Raw genomic sequence first — 24,574 nt, 5'->3', positions numbered from 1 at the left:
GGTCAATATTTTGATTCTGTGTTTGCCTGTTTTGTGGATTTTGATTGTGTTAGGTGAAGTGCTGCCAGGGTTGGGTGTGGTTTCCTAATCTTTTTGTATGACCGTGACCACTGTTGCTTATTGAGCTGTACAGTGGCATTAGAAAAAGCTACATTAGGCCTTCTCTCAGTGCTATAGCTCTGCTGTTTGTGCTGTGAATTACAGTGTGTGCTGAGAAAAGTTGATTTTAAATTGGTATTCCAAATGTGCAAAGGTATAAAAATAGAAAATATGTTGTGATTCCTAAGATAATTTGTTTGCTTGTAGGCCCTCCAGGAACAGGGAAAACCTCTTTGTGTAAAGCTTTGGCTCAAAAGCTTTCAATTAGACTGTCAAACAGGTAAGTTTGAATAAAGCATTTAATTGACAATTAGCTCTTTATCACTCTAGAGAAGTTTCTTGCCCAAACCCACTGGCTCTGATATTCATAAGGTTTGTGCGTAGCCTCGTTTTGCATGCACAAATAAATTGTATGGGGGGTGTGGCTGACAATATGCATGATCCTGTTATATTTGAAGGTATGCACCATGCACAAAACCAGGTTTGGAATGTGCAGAATAAGTGTAAGAATGTCCGATTTTATTTAACAAAACACTTTTCTTTATACTAAATAATCCTATGATCAATATCTTTGTGCAAAATGAATTTCTATAAGCACACTGAGGACCATTATATGTCCCCCACTCTCTCTTAAAATTATCTCTGCAGAGCTTTTATGCATATTCAGTCTGTAACATCTCACAGTTTCCATAATGACATGCTTAAACAAATAAGCATCAATAATAACAAATAATGTATATTCTATTATACCTCACCCGCTTTTGAAAATATCAAGCAATGCATACTGAAACATTTCGGGGGCTAAAAATTTGCTTAAATGCATATATGTATATTCACATTGAAATGTTCTAATATACAATCACCCAGTACTCCGTGTACTCATGCGTGCTTCTATCTGGCACTTTAAAATATTGACTCATTAACTCGGCTGACTGTTAAATGCAAACAAAATAAGTTTTACCACTCCGAAATAAGATAAAGAAGTGTAGCGTTCCCAATCATGTTTTACATAAGCAAGGTCTTTTTTACAATAAGGATGTATACAATTTATTATATTTTTTTATGTTAATTTCAGTGCAACCCCTCTATGCATAAATGCAATGTCTGTTCAATAGCATTAGCAAAGTCCGTGATTAAGGAAGGGGAATGCGTTTCTCCTTCACAATAAGGCTCATAAAAGGATGGCATTAACTCCGCGCACAGCACCATTCCAGCACACCGTTAACAATGGAAAACGTGGTTTGTAGCATGCAGCGTGTCTGTTGTCATTTGGACAGTAATGATGCACTGTATACCCGGCAACAGCAACCCCAACATATGCAAAGATATGCTGAAAGGGTGTACCGGCCGCGGCACACACTGAGGACACATCTCCTTGACCGGTTCTTGACCGTGTTTCTGCGACATGCTGAGGAACACATTAAATTACCAATACCAATACCAGAGCAAACGGGGAGGAGATAATGCGTTGGTTTTTATGATATTGCACAACTGACACATGTGCAACAATAATGTCCTGGCAAAGTACCCGGGGGGTGGAGGGGGTCACAATATGTACATTTTACATCAGTCCAGACTATGCAGTGTATTTGAGTCTGGACACATCCCGAATTCATACCTCCTCGATAAGTAGTGTACACCTTTATGTCATTGTCCTAAACCCACACAACAGATACTCACGACAGCGCTCTTTCCATACAGGAGAGTGCATATCTCCTGAGAACGTGGCTTATGACACTTGTACTCTGCAGAGAGGGCATATAACAAGGTTCATATGTGTAGTCCTGCAGTACAAACACAATATTGTGGACATAGTAGTAATAAATATTACCAGATACCCATAATCTTCTGTTTATACAGTGAGGGAAAAAAGTATTTGATCCCCTGCTGATTTTGTACGTTTGCCCACTGACAAAGAAATGATCAGTCTATCATTTTAATGGTAGCTGTATTTTAACAGTGAGAGACAGAATAACAACAAAAAAATCCAGAAAAACGCATTTCAAAAAAGTTATAAATTGATTTGCTTGTTAATGAGGGAAATAAGTATTTGATCCCCTATCAATCAGCAAGATTTCTGGCTCCCAGGTGTCTTTTATACAGGTAACGAGCTGAGATTAGGAGCACTGTCTTAAAGGGAGTGCTCCTAATCTCAGCTGGTTACCTGTATAAAAGACACTTGTCCACAGAAGCAATCAATCAATCAGATTCCAAACTCTCCACCATGGCCAAGACCAAAGAGCTGTCCAAGGATGTCAGGGACAAGATTGTAGACCTACACAAGGCTGGAATGGGCTACAAGACCATCGCCAAGCAGCTTGGTGAGAAGGTGACAACAGTTGGTGCGATTATTCGCAAATGGAAGAAACACAAAATAACTGTCAGTCTCCCTCGGTCTGGGGCTCCATGCAAGATCTCACCTCGTGGAGTTTCAATGATCATGAGAACGGTGAGGAATCAGCCCAGAACTACACGGGAGGATCTTGTTAATGATCTCAAGGCAGCTGGGACCATAGTCAACAAGAAAACAATTGCTAACACACTACGCCGTGAAGGACTGAAATCCTGCAGCGCTCGCAGGGTCCCCCTACTCAAGAAAGCACATGTTCGTTGGCAAACTTCAGATGGGCCTGTACATCTGAATGATTCAGAGGAGAACTGGGTGAAAGTGTTGTGGTCAGATGAGACCAAAATCGAGCTCTTTGGCATCATCTCAACTTGCTGTGTTTGGAGGAGGAAGAATGCTGCCTATGACCCCAAGAACACCATCCCCACCGTCAAACATGGAGGTGGAAACATTATGCTTTGGGGGTGTTTTTCTGCTAAGGGGACAGGACAACTGCACCGCATCAAAGGGACGATGGACGGGGCCATGTACTGTCAAATCTTGGGTGAGAACCAACTTACCTCAGCCAGGGCATTGAAAATGGGTCATGGATGGGTATTCCAGCATGACAATGACCCAAAACACACAGCCAAGGCAACAAAGGAGTGGCTTAAGAAGAAGCACATTAAGGTCCTGGAGTGGCCTAGCCAGTCTCCAGACCTTATCCCATAGAAAATCTGTGGAGGCAGCTGAAGGTTCGAGTTGCCAAACGTCAGCCTCGAAACCTTAATGACTTGGAGAGGATCTGCAAACAGGAGTGGGTCAAAATCCCTCCTGAGATGTGTGCAAACCTGGTGGCCAACTACAAGAAACGTCTGACCTCTGTGATTGCCAACAAGGGTTTTGCCACCAAGTACTAAGTCGAAGGGGTCAAATACTTTATTTCCCTCATTAACATGCAAATCAATTTATAACTTTTTTGAAATGTGTTTTTCTGGATTTTGTTGTTGTTATTCTGTCTCTCACTGCTAGAATACACCTACCATTAAAATTATAGACTGATAATTTCTTTGTCAGTGGGCAAACGTACAAAATCAGCAAGGGATCAAATACTTTTTCCCTTCACTGTACATATCTAGAAAAATAACTAATTCCCACTATCCAAAATAGTTGAAAATTCACTTTAATGAATAGTTGAATCTAAAATTCAGTAGTTTAAAAAAAAATATATATATATATTGATTTTATTTTAAAGCCTGTACTGTTGATTGTCTCTTTATGTAGCTGTAATGTAGATTGGGAGGATGCGATGTGTTATTTCTTGTGTAGCATTATGATGGGTGTATTTTGATAAGAGCATTTTAGCTCTGAGCTGAAGCACTGATCTAAAGAAGACCTCTCCCCCCCAAAGTTATCAGATTTCCTTAACTCATCAGCTGGGAACTGGTTTACATCAAAGTGACAGTCTTGGGTGGATGGCACCGAGAATAGGCCAAATAGTTTGGAATCGTGCTGTGAGATGTCTGGGGAAGGGGGCCTGTAGGTAATGAAAACTCTTTGACGTGGACGAGAGCCGAAATCCCGACACAGAGATACGAACCCGGGCCAACCGGCATTTCCAAAAGATGGCATGGATTGACATCAGTCATAAATCAAGCCCCCCTTCAATAGGACACTGGGGGCTGAAACCGAAATCCAATCTCAAAAACTCAAGAACCAATCACCTATTGATCTGACAGGCGTATAAAGAACAGTGCACGGTCTCTCTCTCTCTCTCTCTCTCTCTCTCTCTCTCACCTGAACCAGAAACTCGCTGCCACAGCTCAACCTGTAGCTCTGTTGCCCGAACCGGATCCAGAAACCAACCAAGTCTTTGCCGGCAACAGAAGAGTTAAACTGGGAGAAGGAGATTGAGCCATACGAAGAATTCTTTTAAAGGACTTTATTAAATAAAGAACTTTACAGACTGCACATGCCCGCCTGTGCCCACCTGATCAGTGGAGTTTTACAGCTGGACAATTGACTAAGTCGACTGTATACGAAAGTGTCAGTCATTTAAATAGCTATTTGAGTCTTAAGAAACTTGACCCTTGGAACCAAACGGGGCCCTGCTTTCCTCAAAGACTTTGTATTCAAATAAGTACGGTGAGAGACCCTGCTTGCCAAGAAGATTTTGTGCACAACCTTGGAGCCTTCAAACCAGTGGAAAATGTGTTTGGAAAAGACTATACATTCGTGAAACCCCAACTTCCAGGTGCATCGACTGAGTGGAAGTTCTTGGACAAAGCCTAACTGGACTGCCTTTGTTCCAAACCACATGGACCTCGTGCTGTTATCTGAGCCCGAAGCCAGAGAGGCCTCTCTGCGACAAAGTTCAGATAAGTTTAACAGTTGGGAGTTTGTGATTCATGACATTTGAGAAATCAATTAGAAATGTTAATCTGTGATTCATAACTCTAGAATGTGTAATATCATTTAGTTTTCTTAAATATAAATGTGTGTTGCATTAAACTGTTTTGTTGATAATTTTAGAAATAAAATCTGTCAACGCCGAGAAATATCTTCTCATTCCTGTTTAACTGTTTAGTCTGAAATTGACACAAGTTAATAGACACCAGATTATAAGTGGCCCTGCCTATCCTTAATCATTGAATAATAATCAGTTAATGGAAATTGTGGTAACAAGTAATGATAGGATCTTTCTCGGCACCTAAACGTAAATGAGACTGATATATATATAACGAGAAGTTACCTGACATAAATACTAACCTGCGTAGTTATTTAATGTCCGACTAACAATACTAATGAGTGACTCACCTTCGTCTTACTAACCGGTATTGTAGTCAGTGTGTTTATAACCTTTTTTGTTTAACGATTTGTGTGATATATATGCGATCCCATTGATTTGGTCACAGAAGTGATTTGTCTTTGATTTGTTGATCTAGAGTGAATTTTAATTAGTTTTTCCATTTTTGTATAATTAGTGTAGTGCAACATTTAGTCTTTGTTTTTAATACATTTGACAATGTATATCTTTGGAATTGGTGTCTGCGTCCAATTATTACAGAAATTGAGTTCTACAAGATTCCAGGATTCGTGATAAGGTGACACTATAAATTCACTTCTTTAATTGAAATGTATAAGTGTACCTTACGCTACACTTGTCTGTGATTGGCTAAAACAGAACGTACCTTTGCTAAGTTTGTGTAGTGGGGATTTCAGCATTTCTGCACAGATCTGCTCGGCTCCACCAATGGAATCAGTGTAATTCTACAGATCTGTGCATTCCTGCGGAAATGTGCGCAACAAGAACAGGACCAATGGCTTCGTCACAGAGAAGTTCTGCATGGAAATACTTTACTTTGACAGAGTAAATTAAATTTATAAACGGATGACAATATCGGGAAACTAATACGAAAGTCTGACATGAGATGCGTGAGAGTTGGCAGGTCTGCTTATTGCTACTGTTATATAATTTCCATATGTCTTCTAATACTATATAGTACTATATATATATATATATATATATATATATATATATATATATATATATATATATAAACTACTTACCCTCTTCTTTACTTCCATGACCGACCTGTTGCATCCCCCAACTGCATTGGGGGATGCTGTGACTGACGCTGTGTCAGTCACAGACACCCATGCTCTCTCCCGGGTCGCTTCAGCTGTCCTACGGTTGCACAGGATATTATTTGGGCAGCATACTGCTCAGTCAGCTCCTCCCTATGTAAATTAAGGCCTCCTCCGGCCAGCACTGCTGCTTTGTTGTGTGTCTTCCATGTCTGTAGGATTACTGAAGGTCCATACAAAGTAAGGTATATAGTCACAGGTATGATATAGGCCAGGGTTATTCAATTATATTCTTACAGGGGCAAGATTTGAAAAACTCTTCAAAAGACCAGTATAAAGAACAGTGCAAATGCATGTATAAGCATACAATGCACCTTTATTCCTATATTACACTTTCTACAGAAATTCACATGCAGTCATGAAGATTTACATTTGACAAGGAGGGATGAGTGTTTGTTTTTTATGGCGTTCATGTGAGAGAAGCTGGAGTCACATGTTTGTTAAACAAAATATCGTCAAAAGAATAAAGGCCAAAGATCTCGTTTGGGAATTGCTCTCTGCGATAATATGCTCAGTCCAAGACTTCACACAACCCACAGACTGAAATACATGCCTCAGATCAGCCGATACCTGCATGTTCACTAGCTCCAACTGGAGGGAACCCTCATCGAGTGGCATCAGTGTCTGTTTAGCTTTTGCGGAGATGTCCTATCAGTAGAGAACGGGTCGCTAACGAACTGCATTACCACTGTTGGCAGATTAAACTTAGTTCTCTAAAAACTCCCAACATTAAGGGAGTGATTTGTGTTGATGAGAATTGGATATAGTTGCATGGTGTAGGGGAATGGAGCATTTTATTTGGGCACAGATCAGAATTGAAGGTAACAAATTTATTTTGAAAAGCAGTCAGTTTTCGTGTCAATAACTGTTTTATCCCTCCCCTGTAGTGCCAAATTAAGTCCATTCAAGTGAATGAAGATGTCATTCAAAAAATACACCTCTGCTATGAACTCCTCATCAAGTGTTTTTGCTAGATACATGGGTGTCAAATCATGGACAGAAATATGGATTTCCTTCCTTGTGATATTTTTGTCAGGGTTTGAATTGCTACATGCGTAATTTTGTTTTGTGTTTTTCATTTTGTTTTGTTTTTCAACAATTTTCGTCTGTCAGTGGATTGCCCTCAAATAGATTCCTAGAAAGTTAGACTCCCCCAGCATGCTTTGGATATTGCACGAGCCTCTGTGAAAAGGGATTTTGTCATTATTCACTCCTAAAGCCTTGAGACCACAAAGTATAGTGTTTACTCTGACAACTACAGAAAGCAGGGGGTGCAGTTAATTAATAGTCATTACTTTCACTTCAAGCAGTGGTCTCAAAATAACTTATACAAATAATATATACACCGATCAGCCATAACATTATGACCACTGACAGGTGAAGTGAATAACACCAATATTCTTGTTATCATGGCACCTGTCAGTGGGTGGGATATATAGGAAGCAAGTGAACATTTTGTCCTCAAAGTTGATGTGTTAAAAGCAGGAAAAATGGGCAAGCGTAAGGATCTGAGCGACTTTTACAAGGGTCAAATTGTGGGATGTTCCCGGTCTGCAGTGGTCAGTACCTATCAAAAGTGGTCCAAGGAAGGAAAAGCAGTGAACCGGGCACAGGGTCATGGGCGGCCAAGGCTCATTGATGCACGTGGGGAGCGAAGGCTGACCCGTGTGGTCCGATCCAACAGACAAGATACTGGTAGCTCAAATTGCTGAAAAAGTTAATGCTGGTTCTGATAGAAAGGTGTCAGAACACACAGTGCTTCGCAGTTTGTTGCGTATGGGGCTGCGTAGCTGCAGACCAGTCAGGGTGCCCATGCTGACCCCTGTCCATTGCCGAAAGAGCCTACAATGGGCACGTGAGCATCAGAACTGGACCACGGAGCAATGGAAGAAGGTGGCCTGGTCAGATGAATCACAAGTTCAGGGTGTTGACTTGGTCTCCAAATTCCCCATATCTCAATCCAATCAAGCATCTGTGGGATGTGCTGGTCAAACAAGTCCGATCCATGGAGGCCCCACCTCGCAACTTACAGGACTTAAAGGATCTGCTGCTAACGTCTTGGTGCCAGATACCACAGAACACCGTCAGAGGTCTAGTGGAGTCCATGCCTTGACGGGTCAGAGCTGTTTTGGTGGCAAAAGGGGGACCTACACAATATTAGGCAGGTGATCATAATGTTATGGCTGATTGGTGTATTTATCTATTTAATTTATTCAGTATTTTTTTTTTTAATTGTGGCAAAATAATGTTGTATATAAGGGAAATGGAGTATTTAACAAATACTGAAACCACCCCACATAGCTCCACTTCGGTTGAAGGAAGAATATTTACGTGTAATTCAAAAAGATGCCACAAAGAGCAGTTCATTCACACAATAGAATACAATTCATAAATAGGTCAGATAGAAGGAGCAGACAATAAGATTAAAAACTGCTTTTTGTCTGGCTTTTGCAATTTAAAAGTACATATCTCTGCGTATGTTAATTTCTCCCTCATAGCTTTCTATGTTAATAAATATTTGAATATATATATATATATATATATATATATATATATATATATATATATATATATATATTTCAGTTATAAATATGAATATTTACGAATAAAATAACGTGCATAACTTTTATTGTTCTGTATTCTCCCTTGGCTGTTGTGAGCAGTTGCTATATTTGTAATGAGTGTGCAGGAGGTTTTGCGAGATACAGATTTGCAAGGCACTGTAAAAAGAATTCCAACATCAAACATGACAAAAGTATTTCCGCGAATATCTCTCTATGTTCAAAATCCCCAAAAGACTCAAAGAATTGCATTGTAAGAAACATTTAAAAAGATGCCATGTATGTTTTTGTTTGCAAATGTTAATTTCTCAACTATGTTTAATAGTTTAATGTGTACACATTTTGTTTTATATTTCAACGTTATTGTTTCTCTTTCAATGTACACTCTGATCTAGGTACAGATATGGCCAGTTTGTTGAGATAAACAGCCACAGTTTGTTCTCCAAATGGTTTTCAGAGGTAAGACTTTCCCCTTGTTAATGTGTTGTTATTAATAGTGCCTTTTTAAAATAAATGTTGTAAAGCTTCCCAGAATCAATGTGTTTACATTGAGAAATAATTGATGGACATTGAGCTGAGCTTTTACTTTTTTTGGCTTGTTTTTCAGTATTTGAAAATATATTTTCTCTATTAAAAAATTGAAGAGAAAATGTATGTTTGTTTTGTTGACAATGTAAAGATGTTCCCCGGCTTACGTAATTGGTTCCATTCCGGCAACCTGTCCATAAGTCAAAATGTCTGAGAATCGGAAAGCACTCTTGATCATATACAGTATGGGTATGCAAAGTTTCTGAGTTTGATGTTAGAAGATTCCTATCATATCTTATCTTATTCTTTCATAAATTAATTATATGTTATCTAAAAACATTTAATAAGGAACAATTATAAATAATATATTTTAAAAAATGTTTGTCGGATTTCCATAACTCTCGGGAACGCTTGTATCAAGTTGCATAATATTTCTCTTCAGGATTTCAGATTTGAAATCCATTTCCACTAGTTGGTCTCATTATATCCTTTTCTCTTTCTAATGTAGCAGCACAAAACATGTTTAGAAATGAATATTATAAAATGTAACCATCAAAGCAATTAACACGTGTGTGTGTGTGTGTGTGTGTGTGTGTGTATGTGTGTATGTCTATATATATATATATATATATATATATATATACACACACACACACACACAGAAAGAAAGAGAGACAGAGATCCCCTTCATATACAATTGTATGCTCTGTAGTAAAAAAAAAAAAAAAAAAGGGAACCCATCTTTTTGTCACACACATTTCATCACCAATTTCCATATTCAGTTAAAAATTACACAGACTTTTAGACCGGCAGTTGTAGTCAGTTTTTGAAAGTTCATATTAAATTCTGTAAATAAAAATGGAGGGTAATTTGTGCCAAAAAAATAGATACATAGACCTACATGAATACAAAAATATGAATAAATAGATAATATGTAAATTTATTTCAATGCATTTCCTTTATTATTAATCTGTGCATTTATTTAGTATTCTATTCATTTATTTTGGATTTCATTTTTTTTTTGGCACAACAATGTTGTATGTAAGGGAAACCACCCCTCATAGCTCCCCTTCGTTTGAAGGAAGAATATTGACGTGTAATTCAAAAAGATGCCACAAAGAGCAGTTTATTCACACAATAAATAGGTCCGACAGTAACATTTAAAATCAGTTTAACACTAGAACCACCATATAAGTAAATACCTATGCATATGTAAATTCCCGAATATCCGTTCTTATATATTAATAAATATTTGAATTAAATACATACAATGTTTCAGCTATAAACTCCTCAAAATTAATACATTATAAAAACTTTCACCTTCAGCCGCCAGACTGACAGTTTATGCGGTAGGCTATACTGAATATAATACAGCCAACAATCTGGGCTTTTGTAATAACATTAGTCATTGTGAAAGGGTTATAATCGTATTGATTCCTGAAACATTGAGTTTTGTCTGTCTGTCCTGATTTGGTTCAGCAAGTTTCTAACTTTCCTGTGGAATTCCGTCATCATCACATTACAAACCCAGGTCTCTTGATCAGTGTCTTGATCTGTCACCTGTTTGATCATGAATGCTAATTCTCTCGTATTAGGTAGGGCAGGGGTGCGCAACCTGCAGCCCAACGTGCAATCCACAACCACACCCCCCACCCCCCAAAAAATAATAGAAAATAACAATAAAGTAGTATATTTATGACTACTGCTTATTTTGTATCAATGTGTTACTCCCTCATTACATTGTTGATATATTTATTTATTGCATTATATTGCTATTTTTAAATTAAAGTGTAGCATTTGTGGCTTGTAATGGTGGTAAAATGGCCCACAGATTAATTTTGGTTGCTCAGCCCTGAGGTAAGGCACTGTAGTGTTGAAAAACATGTTTTCGCATTTGATACACAGCTGTAATAGCCATTTCAAAGCGCTTTCATGTTGCATACGTTTTTCTTATTTCAGTTTTATGGTATTTTTATAACTGGTTATTTATGTTTTATAATTGTATAAGTCTACTTTAGATATGTGCATACTGATTTATACTCCAGTTTACACTGTTTATTGTGAAAAGTTTATTTTTATCATATTTTATTTCTTGCTTATGTATATGTGCACATTTTGATAAACAATTGAAGAATCGCAGATAGCCTGTCTTCTGATCAGCTCAGCAAGTTTCTAACTTTCCTTTTTAATTAAATGTTTTGGTATTTGGTGTAGGGCTGGTGACAGGCTTGCTATTGTAAGTATTTATACTGCTGTTGGCACTACGATTCAGCATCTACACAGGACTAAAGGTGCCCCTCGCCCTTCAGCCAGCTACCCATGGGCACACGGAATAAAGACACTGCCAGGTTACTAAATTAAACACAACCTGCCCTGTTGAAAAGTGTTTTCTGCATTGAAGTACACAGCTGTAATAGAAAGATGGAACCATTTCAAAGTGCTTCATGTTGCATAAAGTAAAAAGTTTCAAATTTCGGTGTGTGGGTATAAGAGCGCGTTATAAATACAATGTATAAAAAAAATGTAGTTGAGGAGGTAAAGAAACAGGCGTAGCTTGCGAAACGCACAACAGTTCAAGAAACGGAAAATCTGAGTACTTGGTTTTAACGGATCCAATGTGCAGTCTTTGACGGACTACAAATAACATGTCGGATCCAGAGGCAACAGCCTTTGCCGTGCTGGGCGTCTTCATCCCCTGTCGTTATGGCTCCAGTGTATTCTCTGGGTGCTCATGCATCACTGACGTGCTCGCGCCATGTGAGTTCAGCTTTGCAAATGTTGCAGCAAACTGTCTTCAATGTAAAGTGCTCCTGTACTTTCCACGGGTGTAGCTGCAGCCTCCGCCATCTTTCAAGTTTTTTTTTGTAGCTGCACCTCAGGTAGACCCAAATAATCGACAATGAATTGCATTTTAAGAATTTAGTAGATTTTAATTATAGATGTTATAGATTAGTTGTTGCAGCCCTATTGTCGCTGAGTACTATTGTATCTGTAAGTTTGTTATAATGATGAGATCGTAGGCCTTTGGATATTGAGCCTAATGAACCGCTGCAACACCTTCATAAACATCATTCTTGTAGTTGTAGTTTTTGTTGCCTTCAGTTAATTGGGACAATCCACAACCAAACTACATTTCTGGCATTTCCTATCGTAATGATTTGTATACAATTATTATAATCATTTCAATGTAGTCTTTCCTTCTAGAGTAAAAAAATTGTATTCACACTGTGCAACCCAATTGTATTTCGCACTCGCACAACATTATTTTTACTCGCAAATGCAAATAAAATGCTCGCACTGTAGAGCCCTGAATGTTCAGTTTAGCCTGCATAAACTGTGGGTCGGCAGTTGGAGAAGTAAGTATTTATAGTTTAAGTTTGAGGAGTTTACAGCTGAAATGCCCTATAAGTATATAATTAAAATATTTGCTGGAGAAATTCACATATGCAGAGAGTTTTGCTTTTGAATTGAAACAGCGTCTATGGTGGTTCTACTGTTAAGTCTCTAACCAACTACAGCAAGACAATATAAATTTGCACATACAGGATGCAATAAGACAATGTGTGTGTGTAGTTTCTGTAATATGTCATTAACAGTATGTGTTGATTTACATCCATACAACCCTAGGTGGGCAATAGAAAACGGGATTCGTTTTCTGTAGATTTTGATGTGTTAATGCGCATTCGTCAATGTTACGTGCAAGTATGTTGGCAGACACCTATGTGAACATCTGCATATGATGCCCATCCATGTACGCAGAGACGCAGATGCAGAAGTATAAATCAGGCTTTACAAAATAAGATAAAGAAGTTGTACATTTTGCATTTAATTTAACAACAAAAAATGTGCATTGAGTAACCACAAACAACAAGTATTCACCTGGTGTACTGCACATTGTGTTTACATACGTTTACATATGTGAGGTACATATGTAAGTATATTAGATTAGATAATGTAAACAGTTTTCCTTCACACTTACTGTGAACAGTCTGAGCCTTCATTGAATAAATTGTCATATTCTGTGCAGAATGAGGAAAATCTGCACGATGTGACCGCACCCAGTGTAAACAAGCAGACATTAATCGATAAAAAGGGGATAAATTAAAGCATTGAAAACGGGTGGGGTGAAACAGACAGACAGATTATAACTGCCATGGGTAACTGTAGGTTTTTGTCTATTTTGGATTCGGGACATTAAGGAATATTCAATCTAAATCAAAAGAGACAGTGTGTGCAGTTTGTAACTGAATATGCAAATTGGTGAAGAACTGATGCTGGTGATGAAAAGTCGGGTAGAGATGTCAACATGTGGTAACTGTGTCTGTACTCACTGAAGGCAATATCTGCAACTTCTGGAAAACACTGGCCCTATTAATAGAGTTCTGATTACAATTAACAGACGAACTAGTAGCTATGCAGAAAAGTGGCCAATGCAAAAATAGCTCTAAGAGTAAATGGACTGATAGTCCCAGATAGGCTAATCAGGCCCTGATAATTGTATTACTAACAATCAATTTCCTGCTGATTTAAATGCCATATGAAATCTATCTATATCAAAGGAAACCGTTAAACACATTTCTTCAAGAAGAATGTATGATGAGCAGTTGGCCAGATTACAATTATTTGCTGAGATCTTACAAAGGACTAGAAATGGTACTAAAACATACAGATTGTTTTAAACTTAATATAAATATATCTATCTTGTGATACTTATTTCTTAGTAGTACTTTGATAGAATGTGTATATATGACCCTGTCATTTTGACCACTGTATGTGTTGTATAGCTCTCAGATTTTCTTTGATTTGTTTTTTATTTATTTTTTTTTATTTTTTTTTAAAGAGTGGAAAACTTGTTACTAAGATGTTCCAAAAAATTCAGGAGTTGATAAATGACGAAGAAGCTCTCGTTTTTGTGCTCATTGATGAGGTAAGATAAGTCGTCTAATGATTTTAAAGTGAATAATTCTCCATAAAAAAGCAGTCCACTCCCCGTTTGGCATCCTGAAATATTTATTTTTTTATATAAAATGTACCATTGATTTACTAGAAACTGATGTTTAAAGACTGTTATTGGCTTCTAGTATTTTTACTTATAGAGATTGCTGCACTGACATCCAAGCTCATGTGGCTCAATATTTAACAGGGCATGGTGTGATTTGTATTGCATTATTTGTGTCAAAATAATGGCGCAAACAATGAATTATATATATATATATATAATTTGTTTGTGCTACGTTTTGCTGGTTTCTGCCAATTAAATAAACATTTGTGCTATTATTATTATTATATTTTTTTATTATTTATTTATTTATTTATTTATTTATTTATTTGCAGACGCCCTTGTCCAGGGTGACTTACAAAACATAAGAGCAATACAAAGTGAAATAATACAGTGCAATTCAAGGCATAATACATTTTACAAATTCAGAAATTACACAAGTGTATACAAGATATACAGTAAACAATATGTAAGGTCTTGCATCCTAGAATGTAAAAGCTGATAAGTGCAGGCAAGATGTTAAGTCAAAGTTAAGAGCTAAGGGAAAGGGAGCATAGGGGAAATCAAAATAATCAATACAAGTGCTAGTAATGCAAAGGCATGGGTATGACAAAATGTTGTATAAGTGCAATCTTACAGGAGAATAAATTACAAAATTACAAGTGGAGTCTGAAAAGATGCGCCTTGAGTAATCGTCGGAAGGAGGTCAGGGAGTCTGTTGTTTTGACCTCAGTGGAAAGGTCCTTCCACCACTTAGGGGCCAGGGATGAAAAGGAGCGGGCGCTGGAGCAAGGGGAGTGGAGAGGAGGCAGGGTTAGTCTTCTGGCACCAGAAGACCACAACGTTCTAGAGGGGATGTAATGGAGAGATGAGGGTCTGAAGGTAATTCAGTGCAGTGTGGTCGAGACAGCGGTAGGTGAGGGTCAATGTCTTGAACTGAGGTGGAGGGAGCAGAGTATTGGAGTAGTGTGTGCAAATTGGGGCAGAAAGAATACCAGGTGAGCCGCAGAGTTCTGGATGTGCTGGAGTGGCGGTAGTGGCAGGCCGGCCAGGAGGGAGTTGCAGTAGTCAAGGTGGGAGATGACCAGGGACTGGATGAGCAACTGAGTCGAGTAGTTGGTGAGGAAGGGTCGGATTCGGTGTATGTTGCTCAGGAAGAATCTGCAGGTCGTGTCAGCGTGATGATGTGCTGAGTGTAGGAGAGCACAGGATCAAGGGTGACTCCTAGTTTCTTAGTGGAAGAAGAGGGAGAGTGGCAGATTCCAAGGGGACTGAGATGGAGAGGTCAGCAGAAGGTGAGGAAGAGGGGGAAAAAAGAGGAGATCAGATTTAGAGGGGTTGAGCTTGAGGTGGTGTGAGTGCATCCAGGCAGAGATGTGAGAGGGGATGAGAGTGTCAGATGATGGAAAAGACAGGAAGATCTGGGCATTATCTGCGTAAAAATGGTAAGAGAAACCATGGGATGCAATGAGGTGGCCCAGGGAGCGGGTGTAGAGAGAGAACAGGAGGAGGCCCAGGACGGAGCCTTGGGGTTTGCCTGTGAGGAGAGGTTGGGGGGTGGATGAGGAACCTCGCCATCTCACTTGGTAGGTCCGGTTGTTGAGGTAGGATGACAACCAGGTGAGAGCATTCCCAGAGATTCCAAGGTCATTATGGTTTTGAAGATATTAACGTTTATTTATTTTAGGCGAGTGACATCACTCAGCACCCACATAACAATAGAATCAAACATAACACTTCTCTTTTGTTTGTGCTACATTTCTGCCATTAAAATAACATTTGTGCTATTATGGTTTTAACTTTATGTAGGATTATTTCTTAGGCGAGTGATGTCACTCCACAAGAACAGAACCAAACCTGTCTGTTTTGTTTGTGTCGGTGAAACCAGTGCTTCAGTCATTCTAGTTTTAAAGATGTATGGAAATGAAATTATAATTAAATTATTATTTACACTGAAACTCCTATTGCATATGAATAACAAACACTGTACGGTCCTAGAAGACTCTTGGATACACTGAAGTAGGGTTGTTGAAATGTTTTTAATACCTTTTAATAATAATACAAAATCTACTTCATATCAACAAGTTTACCACAGGGTACTGCAGTGAAGAAATTCACAATAACGGGTATCATTGCTTTTTGCCAACCTTAAAACAAATTCTTACTTGGTCACTACATTACTCTTTGTAAAAGGCATGATTTCACATGAGAAGTATGATGACTTGTCAAATGGAGTCATATCAGTAAACCCAGAAAGCAAGGTATAATATAAATACTTATTATTTAATATAAACATATGTAATAGGCCAAACCTATTAAGGACATGATGCAAAGGTAAATGTTTTAACCAATTCTGTCAGAAGGAAGATGCAGGTACCATTAGTGATATTTGAGAAAGGAAGAATACTTAATGTTTCATCATGTGTAACATTTACAACTATTACAAAACTGTTAGAATGTTCTGTATTCTGTAAGTTCAGGGCACTTTGTGTGTCTTGTGTATTGTCAGGTGGAAAGTCTCACAGCAGCTCGTAATGCCTCCCAGGCTGGCACAGAGCCATCAGATGCAATCCGTGTGGTGAACTCTGTCCTAACTCAGCTAGACCAGATTAAAAGGTACATTCTTTTGATGTTTTGATGTTTGATGTTTTTATTTTATTTATTTATTTTATTTATTTATTTTAAAAACATAAGTAAGGTAAAAGTAAGGTCTGAACTTCCATGAATTCAGACAGGAGTTTTTTTTATTATGTATTTATTTTGCTAGTGTTTACATATTTGTACATTTAATTATATATTGGAATTGGAATTATATATAGTGTTCATGAAGTGGATGGGATGGGTTTTAATTCTAGTACTTTTGGTAGTTGTAGGGTGATGATAATTTACATTGTACAGTTTATTTTGTATGATAAAACAGATACTAAAAAGCCCTCTAGATTTTATATATATATGTTAATCAAATTGAATGAAAACTTAAATACATTTTATTGAAACTGCATATATCAATTAAAATGAAATTAAATTTAGCAGGCTGTGGAGCTGGGATTTCTACTACAGCAATGCAGAGGCTTTGCTCTTTTGTATAGACTAGCATTCCTCTTTGAATACCTGCAGAGTTTTCTCCTCTTGCCACACAACAGTGATCTCAGTGCTGAGCTGCAGCATCTGTGAGCTCACAGTCAACTTAGTGTGAAGTTGGAGCAGTAGCTGCAATGTCAACATCTTTTCTGATAAAGCCCAGTTAATTAACAATAGGCAATTCCAAATTTGGAGTGTATTAAAGGAAACTTCCAAAATATAACAGACACCTCTACCCTGATATAACATGATCTGATATATTGCAAATTTTGAAACTTTTGAAAGTTGAAAACAAAAGCTGAGCGCATTTACAGCAAAGTCGTCTACAAAGTCTTAATCAAAGTCATATCATTGATAGGTCGATTTATTCTGATGATTAATCAAGTTATTCGGATAAATTAGTTTGCAAAAACACTGCTAACACTGGTTTATTGCAACATTCATGGGTTTTGCGATAAAGGAAAACATAAAATAAAGTAACATATAAATAAAGTGTCAATGTGTGTTATTCATATATTTTTTTGCCTTAGTGTTTCTGAAAACTGATGTAGTGATTTATTTTGCCTCATTTACTATCCTTAAGGCCACCTCACATCAAACTGACCTCACGCAATAAGACACCGACCTGATTTTGTAGTGTCGGGTCGGTGTAGTGTGCACGTGAAACCCACACCGGCGTGACAGGACAACAGCGGATTTTGCTCATCAGCACTCATCGGCAGGTTTTCAAACATGTTTGAAAACTTTTACCCAGTGAACTGTTGGTTGGTGTCCTGTGTTATATTATCAGTCTTAAAATAGGCTGTATACAAGTGCCATAGCTCATTTAAATAATTGGTTATTATACTGTGTCACTCATAATAATACAAAAAAAAACATACACATACTTCACAGATGTATATATTGAACCGAAATCTATCTGTACTGGAAATTTAACTTCCCAGAGATGCACCCAAAGGAAAAGGCAATAGCAGTGCAGTTTGTTTTCCTACTTAATAATTTTCCCATAGCTCATTTGCAGCAATATGTAGGTTACATAAAGAACGTTTGCTTTACAAATCAAATATAGGGTAATACAAGATAATACATATACTGTAGGCTATCCTGTCTCAAAAATAAAATAAAATGCCGAAACCCTTCAAAGCACACATCTCCCAGTCACAATTATCCTCCTTCCATAAACATTTGCCTATATTCTAAATATTCTAAAACTAATATTCTGTAAATAACATAGGAAACCAACAATTGTTTGTTGAAAAGGGATCAAATAGATCTTTACTTCAAAACTGCATTCAATACAGAGTGTATAATTGGACCTCCTGCATTAAACGGCACATTTTGTGGAGTTGTCACTTGTCAAACCAGTGTCTCGTCAGGTTGGAGTCTTATCACATTGGTTCAGAGTGCTGGGTATAGCGACACCAACACGACAGTACAAAACTGCCACCGACGGGTCCTGACGAGCCTGTCCATTCATGTTGGGTTGCTTCATGACGGTCTGGTGTTCGGCAGCCTTTACATATTTTGTTGCCTCTCGAACACAAATATTTTCAAAGGTATGAATTCCTGTTGTAAATATATAAAAACTAATGATCAATCACAGAATAAATAGACAAATTAAGGGGTAGACCAGGGCATAGTGATCTTAACTAAAGGCTAAATGTCTTTAATGTCTTTAGAGAAGCACATGTCAATATGCTTGGAACTTAGACCCCGTTCACATTTATTAGGCCGGCCCTGGGCCACCTAAAATTTAGTCCGGCTTTATTCAGACACCCCGTTCACACTTGCGGTTTTAGGAGGCCTAAGTGCGTTCACATATGCGGGCGAAAAGGTGGCCTAAACTAAATGCATGCCGGGAAGTAAACAAATCTGCTCAAACAAACCAGTGACGCATGACATTAGGTCTGCTTACAGGTGTATGCGACGTATGTATAATCACAACATTATTAAAAATGTTCTGGTTGAATGGGGAATCTAATTCATATATTTCCCTTTTCAAATGTCTATCTTCGGTTCTGCAAGTTTAAAAGTGCTGTTATACAATTCACCCGAAAGCGAAGCACCTTTATTAGGACATCTGCATTTAATCACAATAAATCGTATGCATTAGTATGCAATCGTATGCATGGAAAGCAGCATCTGTGATGCTTCTATAGTTATATCCTCAGACAGCAGCGCTGGACACTTCCTGAGGTTTCTGTTTTAACTTTATCTTCCATTCACATTGTAAACAGCGCTTTAATTTCTGCATTGTCCCAGTTGTTACCTCTAACGCCGGCATTTGTGATTGTACTGCTCAGCTCAATATAATCGTATTTCGGATTGCATAGTAAATACCTGGTCTCATATTAAAATGCACTGATTTGAATGGAAACCTGCTTTGGTTAAATTTATATCGTTTTAATGCAAAATGCGGTTATGGTCCCGTTCACAATTTCACAATGCAATTTCCACGTGTAAAATGCATGCTGTTAAATTCCAGACTTCAATCATACTTAGTACAAGAACAAACAATAGCAAGTTTACCAGCTATATGCTTTTAGTTTAATTGACCGAGTAGTTTGAACTGTTTACATCATTATAACTCATTACTTAGCCTAGACTTTTATAATATATATAAAGATATGAGCTAGCGAAATGTATCTACATTTAAGGCTATAGATCGATATGACATTCAAACAATATAGAGACAATACTGTGTCCTGCAGCGGTGCAGCTGTTTCGGTGTCTGTTTATTCTGCATCTCTCTGACTCAGACACGTATCTCTGGGGGCGGGGCTTGAGTTGCGTCACACGCTGACGCTTTCCACCCGGCCCAGGGCCCGGCGCGTTCACATTTACATTTAGGCCGGCATTAGGCCAGGTTGAAAGATTTAGGCTGGGTCAAAAAGCCGGACTAGTTTTGACCCGGCCCGGGGCCGGCCTAAATCTATGACCCTGTTCACATATGAGTTAGGCCGGCCCTGGGCCGGCTTAAATCTCAAGTGTGAGCGGGGTTTTATGCTTGCTTGATGCTTTAAGATAGCATCCACATTCTTATGTATTTGTTATTTTACTTATTAACGGTAACATCAGTAACCTTAACACATTTGGATATTGGACTATATCCATGAAGGGTGTTACAAAGGTATTTCCCTATTTATTTTCTAAATGATTTTAGATCAAATTCAAAATGAATTAATGTTTATATTTCCTAAAATACCAAAATCCTTTTTTGAAATAATTTGTAAGGATGTGTAATTAAAAGCATTTTCTGATATTTTATGTGAATTGTGTATTTTCCTAAGCATTACACACAGTCCAAACGATTGCTGTATGATGAAATCTATCCCACGTGGTTATTATTATTATTTTTTATTATTTTTATTTCTTGGCAGACGCCCTTATCCAGGGCGACTTACAACATAAGTGCAAAAATACCAGTACAAGGCATCAATCATTACAAATTCAACTTAGCTCAAACATAGCAATTCAAAATAATACATTTTACAAATTCCAATTTACAATTTACACAAGTACAGTAAGAGACTTCCTACATCCTGGACGGTGAAACCCAAGTGCTGTCAAGATGCAGGGTTACAGACGAGGGCTACGGGAAAGGGAGCAAGGAGGAAAACAATCAAGAACGCGAGGAGCATAATAAGCTGAAGTGCTATCTAGCAGGGATAGAGGACTAATATTACAAGTGCTGTCAGAAGAGATGCATCTTGAGTAAGCGCCGTAATGAGGTCAAGGACTCTGCTGTTTTGACTTCGGTGGGCAGGTCGTTCCACCACTTAGGGGCCAGGGATGAGAAGCAGCGGGCTCTCGAGGAAGGAGAGTGGAGAGGAGGCAGAGTTAGCCTTCTGGCACTGGAGGAGCGCAGTGGTCTGGAGGGGATGTATGGAGAGACAAGTGACTGAAGGTAGCTTGGTGCAGTGTGGTCAAGACAGCGGTAGGTCAGGGTGAAAGTCTTGAACTGAATGCGTGCTGCTATCGGGAGCCAGTGGAGGGAGCGGAGCAGTGGAGTAGCGTGTGTGAATCGTGGCAGAGAGAATACCAGACGAGCCGCAGAGTTCTGGATGAGCTGGAGTGGGCGGGTGGTGGATGCAGGCAGGCCTGCCAGGAGGGAGTTGCAGTAGTCCAGGCAGGAGAGGACCAGTGACTGGACGAGTAGCTGAGTTGAGTAGTCGGTGAGGAAGGGACGGATCCGGTGTATGTTGCTCAGGAAGAATCTGCAGGTGCGCGTCAGCGTGGTGATGTGCTGGGAGTAGGAGAGCGCAGGATCGAGGGTGACTCCTAGATTTTTAGCGGAAGAAGAAAGAGAGAGTGGTGGATTCCAAGGGGATTGAGATGGGGAGGTCAGCAGAAGGTGAGGAAGAGTAGGGGAAAAAGAGGTCTGATTTGGAGAGGTTGAGCTTGAGGTGGTGCGAGTGCATCCAGGCAGAGATGTGAGAGGGGATGAGAGTGTCAGATGATGGTTGTATTTAGTACCTGTATTGTTAATACACTATTTTAATTAAGCTTATACAATAATTGTTGCAATTAAGGAAAGGATATTCAATTTACCATTGTAAAGTAGATTTATTTACTGCATGCACCATATTCACTCCAGAGGATTGTGTAATATCGGGGTAGAGGTGTAATAATTAGGTAAAAGATGGTTTTAAATAATAAAACCACTTAATCTTATGTCCTGGTATCAGACATGGTCATCTTTAATTTAACTTTTTAAAGGCTATGAGTGATGTCTGATGTAGTGTGCACTCATGGATGTTAACCTATCATTATAGTTTACTTTTTTTTTCTCTGACATTCCCCTAACTCTAGGTACCCCAATGTTGTAATATTGACAACCTCCAATGTAACTGAGAAAATAGACCTGGCTTTTGTAGACAGAGCTGATATAAAACAATACATCGGCCTACCTTCTCCTGATGCAATCTTCAACATATACCTTTCCTGCCTTGAAGAGCTAATGAAGGTGAGCTATTTAGCCCATCTCTTCAATAATTTATCTAAACTACTATTTGGAATCTTGCAAGATTAGGTTTTCCCATTATGTATGTACATATTATGTATTTATTATACGTGCATGTTTTATTGTATTTCTCTTTATGTATTAATCTGAATCTGTTAACTAATCTCAAAACAAATTTCTTTCAATGTGTTGAGACTGCAAATTCAAATACATATCATATGTAAATAATAAAATAATATCCCAAAGTTGCCATTATTAATAAATTTAGTAGTGAGACTAAAAGCCTGCTTTAACATATGTAAATTTTTCACAATTCTAGATACATTTCAAGATAATGTAATTGTACTTAAGTTTCCACTGTTGCTTTCCACACTGTTAGAATTAGCATAATCTTTTTTTATTTTTATTTTTTTTGTATTTTGTACCTCTTTAACATCGCAAGGGAAGAAAAACGCTGATATGTATAAAGCAGAGATTTCCAAAGTGTGGCCTGGGGGCCAAATGCGGCCCCCGAGGATGTTTTGGTGTGTACCCAAAGTCAACCTTCAATCACCCCATTTCTGAACCTTTACTATATTTTTACACTCTCTGAAACATTTTTGATACAAATCACACATGTCATTTGGGGGAAAATAATAAAACAACAATAGAAGTTCATAAATGTTCCCAACCAAAAATGTATAGGCAATAAAATTTGAGACAAATTTAGTTTTTTCATCAGTGGTTCATTTACTACTGTGCCCCCCATCCCATGCAACCTCCAGAAAATGGCCCTCCATTATTATTATTATTATTATTATTATTATTATTATTATTATTATTATTATTATTATTATTAATTTCTTAGCAGACGCCCTTGTCCAGGGCGACCCCTGATTATACATTACATTTTAATTTTTTGGAATTCACATAAAACATGTAATAATCAAACTTCCATTTTATACCTCTGGGCATTTATAATAAATTGTAAAGCATCAACCAACCCATCATTGTGAAAATAAGGTTATATTGAATATAACGAGTTTAAAATGTAGAGGAGTCCCGGGAGTAGCCAGAGGGTGCTCGCTTCCTCTGTATTCAAAATTGTTTGTGTCAAAGTGTGATCGCTACGGCGTATAGGTTTGTAGTTTGTTATTACTGGGTGGGTTAAAGTTTTGATTTTTGTTTTGTTTTATAAATAAGCAATCTCAGACCAATTCCCGTTTCAAACTATGTTTGTTTGGTTTTAGTGCCAAATAATTTACCCCAAACAGCAGCTTCTTACTCTACGAGAACTTCAGATGCTTGGTTTCTTGGAGAACAATATATCTGAGCTCAGTCTTTCACTAAAGAGGATAGCAGTGTAAGTATTTTCTTTTGGTTACAGTGCCTTTACATTGAAGACTTTATTTTAGAAAAGTTAGTCTTGGTAATGTTACAGTGAGAACAAATCTGGCTTTAAAAACACATGTATGATTTTGCACTCAATTTACTGAACTTATTTAGAAAATAAATTCTGGAAACAGTTACTTTTTCCCTCATAATTCCTCATAATAAATAAGTAGAGTTTCCTCTTGGTTATCGTTTAATAGGACTAACAATATTAAGTGATATTATTCTTTCCTTATAATACATGTGTGCCCTGCAATGTTTGGTTGCTCTCTGGGCTTTTTGTAAAGGCATCTATATAATTTTTATGATTTGGTGACCATAACACTATAATTTGCAGATTCATTGTAAGAGTTTTCTCCTCATTTTGGAGAAATAAGCATAATGTGAAACTTGTTGATTGTCATTGATTTTTCTCCCCAGGAAGAGCAAAGGCCTAAGTGGAAGAGGGCTCCGAAAACTACCATTTTTGGCTCATGCGTTGTATGTCAAGGTATTTTGGACTGAAAAAATATAATTTTACAAAGTTTTAGTTGTTTATTGTATTTGTACAACAATGACAAAGAGGTCAGAAAAAAAATATATAATGACTGAAAAAAAATACATCACTGATTGTCTGCTAGAGAGGAAATGGTGGCCACCTATGCATTCATAAATCAGTTTTCCTAAATATATATTCATTTGAGACTATTTTCAACATATTTAAAACAATATATACAGCTAACGTAATCATAACATAATCAAGATACAAAAACTTTGGGTGCAGTTCCCCTTTAAGGTTTATTTTCTGGTGATATCCTGGCAAAAATTTGGTGTTGCCCACCACTGCTTCAGTCAACCTAATTGTGATCCCAAAAAAGACATGCAAACTTCTGCGGGCCAAGGACAGTCTCCAGTCCATAAGAGCAATACACCTGCCAGGGGTGTCCAACACAGTGGCAGACATCCTCTCTCGTGGAAGGCCAGACAGCCAGACAGAATGGAGACTGCACCCCCAAGTG

At 38.0% G+C, this 24,574-nt stretch overlaps 1 protein-coding gene across 5 annotated transcripts in view; it reads left to right on the top strand.

The window, feature by feature from the left end:
- Positions 1–24,574, top strand: part of trip13 (thyroid hormone receptor interactor 13) — a 74,554-nt gene that overhangs the window by 12,495 nt on the left and 37,485 nt on the right. For 4 of the 5 annotated variants that reach the window (XM_066716024.1, XM_066716023.1, XM_066716021.1 and 1 more), the window contains exons 7-13: positions 307–379; positions 9,030–9,093; positions 14,003–14,089; positions 16,671–16,777; positions 22,055–22,208; positions 23,435–23,547; positions 23,997–24,066. In XM_066716024.1, the coding sequence (XP_066572121.1) occupies positions 307–379; positions 9,030–9,093; positions 14,003–14,089; positions 16,671–16,777; positions 22,055–22,208; positions 23,435–23,547; positions 23,997–24,066 (668 nt within the window). The remainder of the gene's footprint in view (positions 1–306; positions 380–9,029; positions 9,094–14,002; positions 14,090–16,670; positions 16,778–22,054; positions 22,209–23,434; positions 23,548–23,996; positions 24,067–24,574) is intronic. The other variant, XM_066716025.1, reaches the window with a different exon arrangement.

The sequence above is a fragment of the Amia ocellicauda genome, chromosome 10 (genome assembly GCF_036373705.1).
Source record: "Amia ocellicauda isolate fAmiCal2 chromosome 10, fAmiCal2.hap1, whole genome shotgun sequence".
NCBI classification, from domain to species: Eukaryota; Metazoa; Chordata; class Actinopteri; order Amiiformes; family Amiidae; genus Amia; species Amia ocellicauda.
Note: the sequence above shows the minus strand (reverse complement) of the source record. Positions and strands in the feature narration are given on the sequence as shown.